Source organism: Geotrypetes seraphini, chromosome 13 (assembly GCF_902459505.1).
Source record: "Geotrypetes seraphini chromosome 13, aGeoSer1.1, whole genome shotgun sequence".
Taxonomy (NCBI): domain Eukaryota; kingdom Metazoa; phylum Chordata; class Amphibia; order Gymnophiona; family Dermophiidae; genus Geotrypetes; species Geotrypetes seraphini.
This window is the reverse complement of record NC_047096.1, coordinates 20,348,480-20,368,577: the sequence shown is the minus strand read 5'-3', so window position 1 is coordinate 20,368,577 and position 20,098 is coordinate 20,348,480. Positions and strand designations below refer to the sequence as shown.

Sequence of the window (20,098 nt, the reverse complement as noted above, 5' to 3'; positions counted from 1 at the left end):
ATATGTTTATTAGAATAAAAAAATACTTTTTCAAAAAAATGCATGCTTTAACCACCCACATTACCTTCAAACACTACAAAACATGTGCAAAACATTTTTCAACACCTAGTCCCATAGGCAGTGGGACACTGCTTTGTTTAGGGGGGGCTCAGGATCTCTGCCCTAGTGCCCGATTTCTCAGCGGCCCCCAAGTCCCCCACCCTCCTCCTCCCAGGGCTATACAGTAGTTTTAAATCTTCGGGCAGCCTCCGTGCAGTGTCCACAAGCAGGCCTGCCCCCGGAAGTAGAACATAGGATTCCAGGGCAGGCCTGCTGTTTGACACATCGGGAGATGGGAGGGAGGGCGGACGACAACCGATGACCGAAAATTTGGGGGGAGGCCTTTCCCATTCCGACGCCTATGCCTAGTCCTGTGATTCTGTTCATTGACCAATGCCAATATGACCAAGAAGAGGCATATACATTAAAGCAGTGTATCACAAACTGTGTGCCGCGGCGACATTCTGGGTGCCGGAACTGGCTGACTGCTCACAGGATGTGCCTCTCGCGGCTAGAGGCATGTCCTGTAGGTAGTCAGCCAACGTCTCTCCTCCTCTCTGTACCTCTCCTTCTCCAGCATTCCCCCACCGGTATAGTAATAACAGTATCAGGGCCCCGTCTGGAGGGCCTCCGTGCATGCACAGACTTTGATGTGATAATCGGGCTGACATTCGGCAAATTCTCTATGACTGTTTGTTCTTACAGTTTTAATGGGAGACTTGGGCTTGTTTGGATGAAATAAGCATTTTGAATCTTGGTTTCAATGTACTGATTCCCACAATCAGGTCACTTTTTTGGCACAAGCAGTTTCTTATTTTAGATTTGAGAGCTGTTAAATGAGAGAAGCTGGTTTCACATAAGAATGCAGAAGCAAAAAGCCATTTTTATAAGCTGTGGGTGTTCCATTTTCTGCATCTGCCAAAATGCTGCACTTTTGGGCCCGATCCTGTTCAATATCTTTATAAGAGACTTGGCAGAAGGGCTTCGAGGTAAAATAACGTTATTCGCAGATGACGCCAAATTATGCAATGTAGTAGAAAGGAGTGCAACGGTCAAAAACTCAATGTCCGACAATATGAAGCACGACCTACTCCTATTGGAGCGCTGGTCTAGGATCTGGCAACTAGGTTTCAATGCCAAAAAATGCAAAGTCATGCACCTTGGCAGCCAAAATCCATGCAAAACTTACACCCTTAATGGCGAGATCCTAGCAAGGACTGTAGCAGAACGGGACTTAGGGGTGATCATCAGTGAAGACATGAAGACTGCCAATCAAGTGGAACAGGCTTCATCTAAGGCTAGACAAATCATAGGGTGTATACGTAGGGGTTTCGTCAATCATAAGCCTGAAGTCATTATGCCATTGTATAGATCCATGGTGAGACCCCATCTGGAATACTGTGTACAATTCTGGAGGCCTCATTACCACAAAGATGTGCTGAGACTGGAGTCGGTCCAGCGAATGGCCACCCGGATGGTCTCAGGACTCAAGGACCTCCCGTACGAGGAACGGCTGGATAAGTTGCGGCTATACTCTCTCGAGGAACGCAGAGAGAGGGGAGACATGATCGAGACGTTCAAATATCTCACGGGCCGTATCGAGGTGGAAGAAGATATCTTCTTTTTCAAAGGTCCCACGGCTACAAGAGGGCATCCATGGAAACTCAGGGGAGGGAAGCTGCACGGTGACACCAGAAAGTACTTTTTCACCGAGAGAGTGGTGGATCGCTGGAATGGTCTTCCACTTCAGGTAATTGAGGCCAGCAGCGTGCCCGATTTTAAGACAAAATGGGATCGTCATATGGGTTCTCTTCACAGAGAAAGGTAGGGGAGGGTCATTAAGGTGGGCAGACTAGATGGGCCGTGGCCCTTATCTGCCGTCTATTTCTATGTTTCTATGTTTCTATTTCTCAGGCCCTCATTTTGCACTGTTTTCAGTGTACTGTCAGAAGGAAATTCGCTTAATGATAACATATTCTAATGACTAGACACCTTTTTACACCAAAAGTATAGTTTAATAATGGGGAAGGGGGGTATATTGCTGCATCATTGGTTTATTATTATTTTGAACACATGCACAAAAAGCAGGTATATCTACAAGTTGTATACAAAAATTATTGTAATCTGAATAAGAATATATGAACAGAAAAAAAAAAGCCTGAAAAAAGTTGCAACCAGGTAGACAATGAAAAATACTGGCTGGTTTGCTTATTGCTTCTAATTTTTCTTTGATATTTTTGCAGTCTGAATACCATTATGAATACACTGAATGTAACAGCTTTGGATCTCGATGGAGAGTGGCAGTCCCACACAGCGTAGGACTCTGCACTGGTCTGCCTGATCCAGTGGAGGGCAAAGAATGCTGTAAGTTGCCATCACTGCTCTTTTGTCTCTTATGTTTCACTGTTATCATTTGATTAACAAAAAAATGATTAGAAACTGGTTTTAGGGAAACATTTGTTTGCTTACATTGGAGCCTTTTTACGAAAGCTTAGCCCATGCTAACTGCTGCATATCCCATTTTACACCTCTGGGCCACGTGGCACTGAGACCCGGATTCTGAAAACGGCGCCTAAATAGGCTAGAAAAATGGCACATCCACATGTCAATCATGCTTAGGCGACATTTACAGAATCACGCCTAGTGGCGCCTATACTTAGGCACTAGAAATGTAAGCCAGGATTTTAAAGATCTACATTTCAGGCACCTAAGTTTTGGGAGAATTGTACTTAGCAGTAGCTAAGTCATGCTCTACCCATAAAAATGCCTACTTAGGCGTCATTAAGCACCATGCATTGGTGCCTTCCTTTTATAGAATCAGGCATCTATCACCCAATTATTTATTTAAGTATTTATATATCATTTATAGCCTAAGTCAGGGCTGCCCAAGTCCAGTCCTCGAGATCTACTGGCAGGCCAGGTTTTCAGGATATCCACAATGAATATGCATGAGAGAGATTTGCCTGCACTGCCTTCTTGGTATGCAAATCTCTCTTATGCATGTTCATTGTGGATATCCTGAAAACCTGGCCTGCCAGTAGATCTCGAGGACCGGACTTGGGCAGCCCTGGCCTAAGTAGTTTACATTCAAGTACTCAAGCATTTTCCCCTGTCTGTCCTGGTGGGCTCACACTCTATTTAATGTACCTGGGGCAATGGGGGATTAAGTGACTTGTCCAGGGTCACAAGGAGCAGTGTGGGATTTGAACCCATAACCTCAGGGTGCTGAGGTTGTGGCTCTAACCACTGCATCACACCCTCAATTATTGAAGCTATTAAGGTGATTTTGCCAACTAGCCCCCCTTTTATGAAGCCGTGTTAGGGTTTTTTTTTTTTATTGCCAGCCACGGCAGTAAAAGCTCTAACATGCATAGGAATTCTTTGAGTGTTGGAACATTTACTGCCGCAGTCTGCGATAAAAAACCCTAGTGCGGCTTTATAAAGGGAGGAAGGGTAAGTTAAGTGCCTAACTTTAGATACCCTTCAGATAATCCGTCCCTTACTGTATTCAGTTGTTAGCAGTTGCTTGGAACAATATACTGAGACAATGAAAGGGGAACTGTGTCCATAACACTGGCTCAGATGGAGTGCCCCGCAAACACCATGCTGAGATATTGGGCTAACAACTCGGAGGGAAGAGTGCTTCCTAATGTCATTTGGGACATTGGTTTTCTGCTAGTTCATAGGGGAGCATATCTTCCGACACCATGTTGGAACAATCGGCTGATAATCGGTTGATAATGTTGCAGAGAGAAGAATGACTCCTAACACATGCTGGGATGTTGCATCGATGCTGGCTCAGAGGTGAGAGTGTTCCCTATGGACTAGCAGAAAACCGATGTTCCTGAAGACACTAGGGAACACGCTTCCCTCTGACTTATTTGGGGGCACTCCGTCTAAGTTAGTGCTGATCCAGTGTCCTGGTGATGTATTATGGGCACCATTCCCGTAGAAGTAACATTTAATAATTGTCTCGGTGTGCTGTTCCATGCAACTGCTAACAATTGGGCTTTTTTTTTTCCAAATTCTTTATTCATTTTTCATCTTACATCAAGTATACAATATTACATCAATTGAATCATACACATCACTTGAAATTCATTCTATTATCATCTTAAATACATAAATTATCTCCCTCCCCCACCCTCCCTTCTCACAAATATTGTAATAAAAAATAAAAAATCATACATGTGTTATATTCATAAATATTGATTAAACCTGTGTTATAACTATATACCACCCCCTTCCCATAATTATAATTATATTTTCAGTGTACAAGGTGTCTAATCATTACAATAAGTTATCAATGGCCCCCCAATTTTTTTTTTTTAATTATTATAATTCCCTTTTTATATGGCAATTGTTCTTTCCATTTTATATATATGGCAACTGCTAACAGTTAAAGCATAATGTATGCTAACAGACATTAGTATAGGAGAATGCCTCTGGCCTGTAGCTGATGCCCCCTTCCTGACGATGCTTTTTGTGAAACTCGAGTCGAAGGGAGACTATGGGAGTTTCAAATTCGGGGAGTCTTTATTGAGATGGATATCTGTTACGAGCGCTGGATTTGAACAAAGCATTTGCTACCTTCTTTTTGCATATTTGAAGATAAGTGTTTTTTCATTTCTTCTTGACAATTATTGCTTTATAAGGAAGGTTTAGGGATTGTGAGTGCTATGATGGACCCTGTTGTACAACCGGCGCTTATACTTTTAACGGTACTTTATGCACGGATCGGTTGGTGACTGAGCACCTCACTTATATTAATGAATATTTATTACTATTACACAGCATATTGTGTTTTTTAGATATATATTGGTTCTATAACTTGTGAAGTATTTTCATGAAATTAGTATAGGGTTACCAGCCATCCAGATTTCCCCAGAAATGTCCTCCTTTTCAGGACATGTCCGGAGGTTCGTACAGCTTTTCAAAACTCGGCACTTTCCTCCACATCGTGTCAGGCAGGAGGGCATGGGATTGGGGGCGGGACTGGGACGTTACAGGGTGGCACAGGGCAGGCCTGGGGCTGGGTGTAGAGGTCTGGATTTTCCAAATGGAAAATCTTGTAACCCTACATTAGCATACACTAAGGGGTCCTTTTACTAAGCTGCGATAGCGGTTTTAGCGCATGCTGAGTTGCCCCGCGCGCTGGACGCTAACGCCAGCATTGAGCTGGCATTAGTTCTAGCCACGTAGCGCGGGTTTAGAGCACACGGCAATTCAGCGCACGCTAAAAACGCTATCGCAGCTTAGTAAAAGGAGCCCTAAGTGCCACATGGCCCATAGGTGTAAAATTGCCTGGCCTTGGCCAAGCCAAACTCACTTCAACGAGAAGTCGAGCATTTTCTGTGTCTGACAAATTCTTTGATGGCACGTCCTATTTGACTTTTAGGAAGTTATTGAAAACAATATTGTTTCAACAATATTATGACACTAAAGATTTTTAGAAAGACTCTATGGACCACTAAAGGGGGTTTTAATTTGATGATTTATTTTTACTTTATTTTCATTATGTTACTGGAATTGGACTATGATATATGAGGGTATATTTATATATGTATATCCTTTTCGTACACCATTTAATAATTAAGTCAATAGCAGTCAATCAAGAAAAATAAGACTGAATTATTGTTTCTGGTGGAATTCAGTTTGTCACGTGTATAAAATGGAAAGAGCGTTGGCAGTTCAAAAAGGTTACTATAATAAATTTAAGGATGTGTGGAGACCATTATTAAAGTATTATAATGAATAATTTACACTTTTCCCAATTTTAATACTCATGTGGATTTGGGGTGGGGAGGGGGATTCTTGGTTTTTCACTAATAATATATTTATGAATGACATAAGATATTATTTTTATGTGGTATATTTTAGTTGTATATGAATTTGGGAGGGGGGTGGGGGGTTAAATCTTCGTGTAGATTGTAGATTTTCTTGATATTGTAGATTTTCAAGTGATGTTGTACTATAATTGTTTGATATTTATTGTACACTTGATGTAAGTTATAAAATGAATAAAGAAATTAAAAAGAAAAATAAATCCAATCCAATCCAAAATACTGGGATATTAGCTTAGCACGGGCTCAAAGATAAAGAGTATCCCTGACACTGTACCTGCAAATTGGATCAATAATGACTTAAAGGGAGGTTTGTCCCTATCACCTAGGGCATTTGATCAATATTCAGTAATAGCTGAAGCCCCCCTTCAGCTATTACTGAGGTTACACATTCAAAGTGGTTTACATATAAACAGGTACTTATTTTGAACCCAGGGCAATGGAGGATTAAATGACTTGGAGCAAGGCTGGGATTCAATCCCACAATCTCAGGTTACTGAGGCAACAGCTGTACCACTAGACCATTCCTAAAATGGCATTGTACCTTTACTTTGCCTTTTCAATAAAAGGAGATTAAGATTAACAAAGTCAGCATCTATGAGTCAAACATGGATATTTTTATTACATAGAGTGTTATGGACCCCGACGCGCTTGCAAAAAATAGATAATACTAGATCTAATAGATGCTGGCATTGTAAAATAGAAATAGGGACATTAGATCATTTAATTTTTTTTTTTTTTTGCATAAAAGCCTTTTGGAATTTAATTTGGCCCCAAATTAACATATTACTAGAAAATCATATTGGTCTCTCATATGATACCATATTATTTGGTACTGCAATGAGAACACAAAGTCCAATATCAGCAAACAATAACAAATTGCTTTTAATATTGACAGGAGTTGCCATGCAGCAAATCACACAAAATTGGAAGGATTATACCAAGCTAAATTATACATTCTGGTGGAACTCGGTGTGTCACATTTATAAAATGGAGAAAATATTGGCATTACAACAAGGAAATATAAAAAATTTTAAGAAAATATGGGATCCATTGACAAAATATTCTAAAGATCAGATATCTTAACACATTGATAATAATAATATAGGGTTAGGGTGGGAAATATAGAAATTAATATGAGAAAAAATAAAAAAACAAATAACAGGGGAAAGGGATTCAATATATATGATATGATATTGTACATACAACTATAATTATTATAAACTATATATTATGCTATTCATTTATTGTAAGAATGAAAATTTAATAAATAAAAAATTTAAAAAAAAAAAATAAAAGAAAAAGGGAGCCTAAGGATTGCTCAAAGAGAGACATGTGGGCAGGGTTAAGTCAAGAAGGAAAATACGTGCATTAATTGCATTTTTAAATCACTGTGCATACTTCCTGGCACATCCCATGCGGTACAGAGTATGTGAATACTAAAGTACTTATGTTGTCTACCCTGGTTGAAATTCCAGAGGTAAACTCTTTTGAGCCAGCAAGTTTTCTGTGGAGTTTTCAGATTCAAGTTCAGATTTGTTCATTTGCTTGTCCGCTTAGGGACCCAAAGTCCAAACAAGCAGGTTACAATAAAATCATAAATTTGAAAAGAACACCAAATAGTAAAAGGACAGAGAGGCAATATATATATACATATATAGTACACACGAGTATATAGTTTGTCTCCTAAGTACTCTTCCCGCCCCCAGCCGAAAAATAGCCAATAGGACCAACAAATTAAATAGCCAATGATTCTGGAAATGCTTTCTGAAAGAAATAGTCTTTAGGTTGCCACATAAATGTGGGCAATGACGAGCAGCATGCAATGTCCCTGGTAACTGATTCCAGAGTACCAGGTCTTCAATCAACCATAGGGCACCCCTGAAGGTAGAAGTAAGGGACTTGGCGAACAGATGGCACCTGGAACAGGCACTTCCCTCCCCATATCTCTCCCTTTTTGGGGGAAGGTCGAGATGAGAGGCCTTTATAACAACAACTCTGGATTGCTTGATCTTTGCTTGTATGTTGTGTTTTCTCTTTAGCTTTTTCCTGCAAGGCCGGTGAGTTCTTGGACATGAAAGAACAGACGTGTAAGCCCTGTGCCGAAGGCACGTACTCACTGGGTACAGGTGTACGATTCAACGATTGGGATGATTTGCCAAAAGGATTTACAAACGTAGCAACAAACCTTGAAACAGAAGCAGGCTTTAACTCTGTGGAACACTGTAACACGTAAGTATTTCTACACAGTTGTCTTGGAACACAGTGGCCGTAGCAGGAAAGAGATGGGGGGGGGATCTGTTGTTTTTTTCATTTCTTTCTCATCTGTCTCATTGTATGCCACTGTAGAGAATAAGACCATCTCCAAGTATTTCTATCCTTTCTACCTCGCTGTATCACACCCAGCAGGGGGTGTAACCCAGATGCCATTTACTGCCAGATACACAGAACTCTGGCAACCTGGTGGAAAACACCAGGTTGGGAGCTACTGTCATTTAACATAGTAACATAATAGATGACGACAGATAAAGACCCGAATGGTCCATCCAGTCTGCCCAACCTGATTCAATTTAAATTTTTAATTTTTTTCTTCTTAGCTATTTCTGGGCAAGAATCCAAAGCTCTACCCGGTACTGTGCTTGGGTTCCTACTACCGAAATCTCTGTTAAAACCTACTCCAGCCCATCTACACCCTCCCAACCATTGAAGCCCTCCCCAGCCCATTCTCCACCAAATGGCCATATATAGACTCAGACCATGCAAGTCTGCCCAGGATTGGCCTTAGTTCAATTTTTAATATTATTTTCTGATTCTAGATCCTCTGTGTTCATCCCACGCGTCTTTGAACTCAACACAAATAATATGCAAATTGTATGCACGCTATCTGTGTTGAGTGTCACGGTGAAAGAGGGAGGAGCTGTGCCTGGCGATGGTGCATAAGAGCTGAATGGTAGGCACAGCTTTTGCACACAGGCTCAGTAGAGTGCAGGGCTATGATTGCAGGAGCTCCAAAGGTAAGCAGCAGCAAGAGCAAAAAAGAAAGGGAACAAACCCCAACCTACAGCTGCAGCTGGATCCACTCTTACTTCAGTAAGTCTGGAAGGGTTATTTTTGTGCTTTCCAAAGCGATTTTAGATATTACTGTTATGTGTGGGACATGTATACATCGAACACATGCACATCAGAATTTAAAATTCAAGCAATCTGCTGAAATTTAAGCAAACAACCACAGTCACCGACAACTCCAGACCTGCAAGAAAATTTTGCACTGTAAAAGGTGGGCGTTCCTTTCTGTGCTCATTTTAATACTAATGAGCTCCTTGTAATGCATTTGCATAGGATTCTCAGCAGCTGCTATCATGATTGGTAAAAGCCCCCAAGAACCCTTTTGTGCATCAGAGGCTGAGCTAACTTCCAAGTAAGTCAGGCTACAACCAGTCTTACTTGCACGGTAATCTTTTGAGCATCAGGGCCGTAGAGTCTGATCTGAACATGCTGGGTTTTAGAGAAGTCTGTATCCTGGACACATTTAGTAACTTTTCATAGAACATCTATTAAGCTCAACTCATTAGAGGGACTGGGAGCTTATTTGGCGAGACTATATGGTTTTGGAGGGAAAATATATTCATTCCTGAACTTCAGAGATCAAAGGGAAAGCATCTTGTTCCTGAAACCTCAAGCCAAATGCCTTGTCTGTTCTACCCACATATCAGGGGCTTGGAACAGAGAAGGAAGAGTAAGATGGTTACTTCTATATGCTAAGTTGGAACCTCTGTGTTAGCTCTCACATCTTGTTCTAGTAAACTGACCTAAACACTGGGCTGGCATATGCCAGTGTAGCCTATGAGCTCACAGGTAGCAGGAGAACCCCCCCAACAAAAACCTCCAAACAAAGACAACAGTTTTTGGAGGTCCAAACAGAGTAGAGGAAGGAGAAACAGATCCTCAGGTGGACTCAATTCCCCAGGAGATGTTCCTACAACTCTAAGTGGAAGATGATCCATTAAATGCTAACTCAGCAAGCATCCATGAGAAAGTTTCTTATAGTGTCTAGAAAGAAATGAGAGAGCAGAGTGAAAGAAAGAACAAAGTCTTCATGCCTGTAGGAAGAGGAGAGTAATGCTGTTGTAAATTCTTATCCAATGAAGAAACAGAATCTACCTCAAGTGTTCATCTTGCTATTATTTACCATAATTGATGCCTGTTGCTGATATTTGATCCTGCTGGGTTACTATCAAACTGGAGAGGTTCATTTATATTAACACCTCTTGGACAAGAAACAGTGTGGCAACCAGAGATCCACCATCATCTCATTTGCGTAGCCCCAGAGATTGTCCACCTTTGGGTCCCTACAGGGGATAAAAGATGATTATCTCTTCAGTCTCATTGTATCACAATCTACAGACAATAAATAACTTCCTAATGTGTTTCAATCACTTTTCTCTCAGTAAATCATGCTGTGTGGAATAAAAGTCAAACCTATTCTTTCTATCCCACTCTGATACTCTGTATGACCTTGTGCAGGTCACTCAGCCTTCCTTTGCTTCAGGTAAATATGAAGGAGTCTGTTTAATAATACATTTGTAGTCCTGAACTGTATGTCCCAGAACTGTAAGCTGAGAGTTTTAAAATCATCAGGGCTATACTCGTATGCTGTGTATTGGTGTAGGAAGGTCCATCTGGCATTCAGAGCTGCACAGAGTGTTTAGCATTTGGAGTAAAAGCTCATGCACCTGGGGCTCCATGGGAACCACAGACTATGTGCAGACAGGCAGGCCTCTCTAGAAAAAGCTAGGGACTCAGGGCAGGAATTCCGGTAGTTTCCAGAAGCCTAAGAAAACCCATAGAGAAGCCAAGCCAGTTCCTGGACTTCCTGGAAGGCGGTCTCACAAGGGACTGGATCTGGATGGGAGATTTATGTTTTGGTCAGAGTCCACAAACTGACCAGTGCAATTAGATTAGGAGATTTGTCTTTTGGTCAGAACCCACCAACTGACCATTGTAAACTCTGATTGAGAGGTTTGGCTTCTGTTAGTCAGAGCCCACTAGCTGATCATTCTAGCTAGAGTTTTTGGAAATTATAAATCATATCTTGGAGTGAAGGAGAGAAAGCATCTGTATATAGTTGGACTGTGTTCTGAAAGCAACTGTTTCCTGTTCAAGAGTGTGCCTCTTTGGTCTAAGAAAAAAGTAAAGTTGGAGTTTTCGATTTACCTACATTGAGGTTTGCATTATTCTGACGAGAAAGTCTGGTGCCTGCTTGCTGTGGGATCCCATTCCGAGTGGGTCCCAATTCTGGTCCTAACAAATAAAATTAACTTTGTGTGTCTCTTGCAAGCATCTGGGCGGTTACATATTCGTGCACTATTATACAGCCAGTTGTTTCCTCTGGATTTTTGAACATTGAAGTGTCTGAATACCACAGTTTAGTAAATCCAGCAGTAATTTTACTCATATTGCTGTGGCTATGAAATCTGTGCATTCCCTACCCTGGAAATGTGTGATAGCACCCCCTCTTTTTGGTTATGACACCTGTTGCTTTGAAAATTGCCTTACAGGCCATGGGTACAACCTGGGAAGCAGTGGCATAGCTTTGGGGGGGAGGGGAGATGGTCGGCTCAAGCTCCCTCCAACAACATTGTAACATAGTAGATGACGGCAGATAAAGACCCGAATGGTCCATCCAGTCTGCCCAACCTCATTCAATTTAAATTTTTTTTAAATTTTTTCTTCTTAGCTATTTCTGGGCAAGAATCCAAAGCTCTACCCGGTACTGTGCTTGGCATGGCAGACAGTACTTGGCTGTCAGGGGTGCTCAAGCCCCACCATGCCAAAGAGTTCCCCTGCTGTAGCTCAGCTGCAGGGTGCTCTGGCGGCTGATGTAGCACTTCAGTGCCTGCTCAGTGCTGTGTGTTAGCTGATGACTTCTGCTGATCTGGCAGGGGAACTCTTTGGCTGATGGAGCTTGAGATACCTGCCAGCAAAGGTGTGATTGGGGGGGGGGGTGTCATTTCAACAATGGTGGCGGTAATAGGGACGGTGGTGGTAATGGCAGCGACAGCATGGGAGGGAATGAAGGGAAATGTTTGCCCCCCCAGTCCACCTTTAGGCCCTCCCCCCAAAAAAAAACCCCCTTTCTGGCTACACTGCTGCTGTGAAATTTCAAAATTTCTCCTGAAATGGCTTGGTTAAAGTTAATTTAGGATCAATGATGGAATTTGAGTCTTGGTATCTGTTACCGTCATCCCAGTTCATTTTATTCCGTTATTAATATTCTTATCTCAGATCGACATGGACCCCCCATGGGACATACATCGCTTCTAATACAGATGAGTGCACAGCTACCCTGACGTATGCAATCAATCTGAAGCAGCCCGGCGCAGTCTCTTTTGAATATTACTACCCTGACAGTAGCATCGCTTTTGAGTTTTATGTAAGTGAATAGAACCTTTATGGGAGGGGGGGGGGTGGATTATATTGTGAGCGTGAAGGAGTGCTTGCCAGAGCTATCTTGCCCGTTTTGTCTTTGATTGAAATGCACTCGGTGCTACTTTCTCAGGACCTCCAAAGACCAGGCTAGCAAAATTCTGCACAAAATTCAGGTCTTCATGGGATTTTAACACAGTGCTACTTTCCTTTTTCTTATGCCAGTTCAGTCTGGTCTTGACTTAATAAGAAAGTAAATGATAGCAGATAAAGGTCAAGGTAGTCCAACTTGTGCACATATATTTCCATGTGCAACCCTATGTTAGTTCCTCCCTCCCTTCCAGTCTTTCAATCCTACTGCTACTGCTGCCCTTATATCATTGACCTAGAACTTGCTTGCTTTTCCCCATTGCACTTGAATGGAAGCAGAAGCTGTTGTTGGCCTCAACCATGTTCCTTTTTTTAGTTTTTTAAAGAAAGATTCCTCTGTCTATATATGTTATCTTGGTGCCCAGTTAAAGGCAGTTTTATTTTTTGACACATCAGATCTTTAGAGATGATGAGGAAGGGATTGCATTGTCATTGGAGCTGGGATCTGTTTTACCTCACTGAGGCCAATCATGCTTAAGGTTTTCCAAGGCTAGCTAAGAGTTACAATTTGGAATAATCTACCTGTTTACATTAGGACTGATATCAATTATTTAAGGTTTCATAAAAATTTGAAAACTTTTTTATATGATGTTGTAATATTCATGTTATGATGATATTTTAATTATTAATTGCTTTAGTATTTTCCCATAGATTTTACAGTCTCTTTGAATGTAAATTGCCTTGAACCTTTTTGGTATAGTGCGATTAATAAGTTGTGTATTAGATTAGATTGGTTCCATTTGGGAAGGCCTTATACTACAACCTGGGATAAGCAAAGAAAGCTTTCCACAGATATTTTGGGCCTGGTTCATTTAATACTTTACATGTACGAATGAAATCTTGAACGATAGAGGTTTCTCAATAGCCCTAAATCATTGTCTCTAGGTCTGAATCTTCCTTTAATCCATTTTACTCTTTTGGTCATTTACAGAGGTAATCCTGTATAGAATGCATTGCTGTAGTCTCATTTTGATGAATTAGGGGCCTGATCTGCTAGGACAAGATGAATCCTATTATAGTAGCATACCTTAATTACATGTATATCAATTATATAGATCTCATACCTCGGTGGTGCTGCCATGTGTATTATACTTCGCACACAGATTCATAGCACCATGATCGTCATAGATTTATAGTAGTTTTCTTTATCAAGAATTTTAAATAATCTATAAAGTACTAATAAAGTTAAATAACTGAAGATAAAGAAAACTACTATAAATCTATATAATTGAGTTATATGTAATTAAGGTATGCTACTATAATAGGATTTATGAACGTATACCTTAAACCAGTGGTCTCAAACTCGTGGTCCGGGGGCCAAATGCGGCCTGCCAAGTACTATTTTGAGGCCCTCGGTATGCTTATCATAATCATAAAAGTCACATAAAACAGTTTTTTGATCATATGTCTCTTTGGCTATAAATTACAATATTATTATTAAGAGGGTCTGGACAGGTACCTGGAGGACAAAGGGATTGAGGGGTACAGATAGGAGTAGAGGTAGGTAATAGGGATAGAATTAGAGGATCAGAGGCATTTACAAAATTAGTCATGGACACTGTTCAGGCAATTAGGCCTGATGGGCCGCTGCGGGAGCGGACCGCTGGGCAGGATGGACCTCTGGTCTGACTCAGCGGAGGCAACTTCTTATGTTCTTATGTTCTTAAGACTTAGCCAAAAGGAAAGATTTATAAACTATAAAGAGTTTTACCTCATGCAAAATTGTAATTTCTTTAATAAGACATTAACTATTTTTTCTGAGACCCTCCAAGTACCTACAAATCCAAAATGTGGCCCTGCAAAGGGTTTGAGTTTGAGACCACTGCCTTAAACAGTATTTGTGAAAACCGCTAGTGCTTTGAAGCTCTGTATGGGGCAAGATGTTTTTTACTTTGTTGCAAGTTTATGCTGAGTTCATTAGCTAGCAATTACCCTAGATTTGTACAGGTTTATGTTTATTATCTATTTGAACTGCGGTTTAATTCGAAACCTTATCAACGTTGGACCCCTGAAGAAGGCGTGTTAACCGGAACACGGACCGTGTCAGGTCCCTTGCTTTGTTAAAAGGTGGTATTATTAACCGCATTTAATATTTGATATAATAAACATAGCCTGCATCTTGTACATGTTGTCTGCAGTTTTCTCTTGTTTTTCGGGTGTTGTTCTGCTTCTGCTGCAGTTCCAGTTGGATTCTGTTTTGTTCATTGGGGCAAGATGGAAACATAGTGGGCAAATAGTCCTAAAAAGAACACATGAAAAGTTTGTTACAGCAAGATTTGAGTAGATATAGATTAGAGTCTAGCCAGACTCCTAAATGTTTTTGCTGTCAACTGAATTGAGAGAAGGGATCCATTCAAAGGTAATTGGAACCCTGGAACTAGCTTCAATTTGCCCACCAGCTGCATGGGAGTCCACCCCCTCGATCTTATCTTTCAGAGTTATCCTACCATTTCACTGTTTAAATCATATGGTGAGGCAAGTCCCTTGGATGTCCTACAAAATTTGCTTGCCCTGGGCAATTGAAACTAAGAGCTTGCAGCATAGGTGCCAGCTTTGTGGGTGGTGAGAATGATCAATATTGAGCAAGCTCCTTCCTTATATCCATGGAGAGTGAGTAATTTGTATTGTGTTTGTCACCCTCAATCAGTTTGAAAAGTTGGCACCTAAGGATTGCAGCACCTCCCCAATACTAAGAATATGGATAATAGACTCCCACACAACTTAGAGAGATTGTTGTTGCTCAACCATAGAGCTTCAGATCATTTATTAACATATAACTTAACTCTATGGTCCTTGAACCACATGACCACCATTTCTAAATACACGTTAATGTATTTTTTCCCTCCTCTAGCACTACCCTTAGTAATCAGAACAACATCTGAACATCACTGTCAAACGGATGGTAATTTGTCATTGATAACTGTACAATTGCATGATGGCCCAAATTTTATCAAGTCCATCTATAGTTGGTCCATCTATAGTTTTAATTGACACATGGAAAACTTTGAGATACATTAGTAATTTAACACCTATTCCAATTAATAAATCAACAAATCAATCTTTATGGATAAACTCCAAGATTCAAATGGGCGGTAATAAAATTCTTTGGAAGGACTGGATTATTGCAGGCATACAAACTCTAAATGATGTTATTTCAAATGGTAAGCTGCTTGATTTTTCACAGCTACAACATAGATTTGGTCTTAATAAAGCACAAAGTTTTTTTTAGTCAATGTTTATTTATTGAATTTTTACAAAATTACAAAGTATGGAATAAAATAATCCATAATAGTGGAAAACAAAAGATATGCCAATGAATGGAATCAACAAAAACAGAAAATGAAATGCAGAACATGAACATGGATTCATACATTCCTCAAGAAATTTTCTTCATAGCATATCTAATACAACAAACTGTATCCTAACTACCTAAACAAGCACGTTCCAGGTAAAATGAAGTAAGTAAATAAATAAATAAATAAATAAACAAACAAATGAGTGAATGAGTAGATAGACGAATAAATAGATGAGTAAAAGAAAAGGGAGGAAGGGAGAAGAAAGACTAGAGAAGGGTCCACTCAAGGGAGAGAAGAGTGCAGGTAGAGTTTCAGTAGATTCCATCTGAGCTGGAACCGAGGAAACCTATTGGAGGACAAAGTTTTAAATGGTTGCAGCTGAAGCAGGCTATTCAAGTGGGGTTCCCTGAATGGAAAAATCTAGATAATCAATTTAGCCTAGAATTCCTATGTTTTCATGCAGACTTCCTAGGACAATAATTGGAATTAATTGAAAGTTAGGTGCGTAGTCCAAAGCGCACCTCATGGGCGTGTTTTTGAGTTGGGCGCGGGCATTTAGGCCATGAAAACTCCGGCACAAATATGGCGTGTCTAAAAGTTGTGATACTTAGGGCTGCTTTTACGAAGCCGTGTTAGCGGTTTAACGCGCGTAATAGCACGCGCTAATTTGCCGGCCGCGCTAGCCGCTACCGCCTCCTCTTGAGCAGGCGGTAGTTTTTCGGCTAGCGCGGGAGTTAGCGCGCGCTAAAAAGGTGCAAGCGATAAAGCCGCTAACGCGGCTTCGTAAAAGGAGCCTTTAGTGACACCGAACATCGCTTGGGTGGCACTGTTTGATTCTATATAGTGCCCCTAACTTATATTGAATCGCGCTTAGTGCCGCATTATGTGGCACTGATTTTCTAGTTGACATATATAGAATCGAGTCCTATGTGCATGTTAAAAAAGAATTTTGCATATGTTATAGCGCATATTTTCCATTTTAAAAGAGAATAATTCTCTCTGCTTTTATAAACAAAACCTTTCAAATTCACAGGAAATTTGGCTGCTGAATGAAAAACATTAACTTATTTAACTGTAACATATTGTGGTGTCCTTATTATTTATACTCTGATTTGAATTATAATCAAAAACTATTCAGATCCATTTAATTCTGCAAGTTCCAATCTTGCGCACAAAGAAAGACTACTTGAAAGGGTGGAGAGCCAGTAGATATGACAGAGTTTTACTATTCGTGTCCAACTTTCTATTTATGGCTAAGGCTGCTGTCATGTAAGAGCTAGACGTCATGTGGTGCTTCTCTCTACTAGGTTCAGAATGACCAGTGCCAACCAAATGAGGAAGAATCAAGATGGATGAAAAGCACAGAAAAGGGATGGGAATTTCACAATGTGAGTATAGGTCAAGAGAGACAATAAGGATATTGCTACATAGTGACGTAGAGGCCCCCGGGGCGGTAGCGCCCTTCCCCTGCCCTCATCTCCACCCCCCCCCTGCTCCTTCCCCAATCCCCCCTGCTGCATGCATGCCACCCGTTTCCCTTCCTGCCGTGAGCAACAAGAACTTCAATGTGCTCCTTGCGACCCCATCATCTCTCCCGCTGACATCACTTCCTGTGCACGACACCCAGAAGTGACGTCAGCGGGAGAGACAATGCGATCGCGAGTTCCACATTAAAGGCGATGAAGAACTAGAGGTTCAGGGGAAGGGAAGGGGGGTGCACATGTGGTGAGGGGAGCAGAGGAGGAGGGGTGTCTTACAACATGGCGCCCAGGGCATACCGCCCTCCCCCTTACTATACCACTGTCACTACACAAGAATATATCATCTTGGACCAAACTAATGATTGCAGTGCTGGAGGTTCCTGGTTCCCAGGTTAGATGGAGTTGGAGATGCTGCAGAGGTTGTGTTCACAGCCACATGGTCCAACTTAGCAGGTGGATTCAGGGTTAGTGAGCGTAGGGTTCTGGAAAGAGCCCTGGCACATGACCATCGCTGCAATGACTAGACTAGGTATGATGGGAGTTACATGGGAAGAAACAAAGTTTGCTATTTTTAGCCCATTCGTCAATCGATGTTAGACAGATGGTCAGTTGATTCAGGGTTGTGAATAAATCAGGTTCAATGGGTCTGAAATGTAGAACTGAGTGTCCATTGACCAAACCAACTTGGCTAGTGGCTTGAGGTAGGTATTGAACAGAATAGGTGACAGTATTGATCTTTGTGGTACCTCACTGGCCAATACCCATGGTGGTGATGAGGTGCTGCCAAACAGTTTGGGCTGTTGTTTGTCTGACAGATAATATCTTAACCACGCAAGTACTGTTCCATTGATACCTGTTTCTGCCAGTCGTGTTAGCATAATATTGTGATATTATGATGTTTACAAATATTCTTATGTTCAATTCTATACAGTGCCCCTATACAGTGCAGTTCAATTCTATACAGTGCACATTGGTCGATGCTGATTCTAGATGAAGTGTGCTAAGAAGTCTCACTTACAGGAAGTGAATTTTGATGAATCAGCCTTCTTACTTAACTTGCTAGCAGATTGCTTTCTTAGATCCTCAACTGTGCCTCGAATACGAGGGATTTCTAGTTCTTGCAAATAAATAGCTTCTTATAATTCATAGCAAAACAAATCAATGTCTGGCAGTCCTGAGAAAGCATGCTCTATGTACAGTCTTTGGAAAAGAGTTTGAAGTTGCTACTCATACCTACATGAATTCCCATAAAGTTGAAGAAGATTTGAACCACTGGATTTTAGTCACTGCCAATCCTAGTGATGATGTACATACATTACATTACATTACATTAGGGATTTCTATTCCGCCATTACCATGTATGACAGACCTGAACCTCCTTCTGAAAAATAGATGAGAACAAATAAAACATTGGTGACTGAGATAAAATGTAAAATATTCCAATCACAGTATCTGTGACATGTTGCATCTTACAATTCAAAAATAAAATGTGCTGCATTTTTGTTAACTTTGAAAAATTAATAAAAGATTTAAACAATAAAATAAAATAAAATGTAGAATTATAAAAACAGTAAAAAAAATAATAATAAAAAAATATATATATATATTCTTATGCAATTTTTTAATGTCGTAACCCCATGCAATGTTCAAAGAGTAACCTTAGGTAATGGTACATTGTAACACTATGAATGTAAAATTGTGACCTGTTCTGATCTCGTTGATGAGGATGGGATATAAAATTAAATAAATAAATAAAATATTTGCTGCCACATTGATAGTCCACAGGCCAACCAGACATTGAACTTAAATATGTAAAGCAACAATTTGTGAGGCCCACTGGCTGGACTGTAAGAGGAGGTGCTCAGCTTGTTTGTAAGAGGAGGACTCTTGCTCAGTTTAGAGGAAACAGTGGTCATTAGATGTTGGAAGACGCCTCCACTTAGATGCCACATGGAATTCTACGCCTAACTCATGGAAACACTAATTAAAAGCAAATTGGACACGATCTTGAATGAAGGGAATCTTCGGGATCCCAGTCAGCATGGATTCACCAAGGGTAGGTCCTGCCAATCCAATCTCATCAGCTTCTTTGACTGGGTAACAAGGAAGTTGGACTTGGGAGAGTCTTTGGACGTCATGTACCTGGACTTCAGTAAAGCTTTTGACAGTGTCCCACACCGCAGGCTGCTAAGCAAGATGGAATCGATGGGGTTAGGAGAGACACTAACTGCATGGGTCAATAATTGGCTGAGTGGCAGACTTCAGAGGGTGGTGGTTAATGGTACCCTCTCTAAAACATCGGAGGTGACCAGGTGTAAGTCCTCCTCTTACAAACAAGCTGAGCACCTAAATTTACAAGTAGGTAATTTAGGTGCCTAAATTTGTCCCCTATTTTCATCTGAAAATGAATTTATTGCCTATATTTATTTGTTTAATATAAGTTGCTTTTGCATTTGCAGGTAGATTTGACCCGGGGCAATAATGTCCTTTATTGGAAGACAACAGCATTCTCATTGGGGTCTCAAGCTCCAAAGCCAGTGATGCTCAGAAATATTGGAATTACAGGTATATGGTTATAGCTTCTTGATGGATTTGCACTGATAGATGATGCAGTTATATATAACTAGCTCCAAAAAAAAGAAGAAAATTGCCACAGAAACTTAAAAGACTCAACAGCAAGGCAAGCAAGGTCAAGGGTTCTGTGAGTGGTTGCAGGACGGAAAAACACCAATACTCAATGTTGACAAAATTAAACAACATTAAATTGACTCAAATAGAGGAAAATTAGTGATAGGTACCCTCAGTGCGCAGATACAGCGACGGGAGCGAACTCCAACACTTCATGCAAAAAGGTAGAGGCTAG

The 20,098-nt window shown here is 40.7% G+C and overlaps 1 protein-coding gene across 3 annotated transcripts in view; it reads left to right on the top strand.

The window, feature by feature from the left end:
* ELAPOR1 (endosome-lysosome associated apoptosis and autophagy regulator 1) overlaps positions 1-20,098 on the top strand; it is a 153,308-nt gene that overhangs the window by 64,573 nt on the left and 68,637 nt on the right. For all 3 annotated transcript variants that reach the window (XM_033918778.1, XM_033918777.1, XM_033918776.1), the window contains exons 2-6: positions 2,283-2,403; positions 7,925-8,114; positions 12,168-12,315; positions 17,062-17,142; positions 19,695-19,800. In XM_033918778.1, coding sequence (XP_033774669.1) covers positions 7,957-8,114; positions 12,168-12,315; positions 17,062-17,142; positions 19,695-19,800 — 493 coding nt within the window. In that variant the 5' untranslated portion in view covers positions 2,283-2,403; positions 7,925-7,956. The remainder of the gene's footprint in view (positions 1-2,282; positions 2,404-7,924; positions 8,115-12,167; positions 12,316-17,061; positions 17,143-19,694; positions 19,801-20,098) is intronic.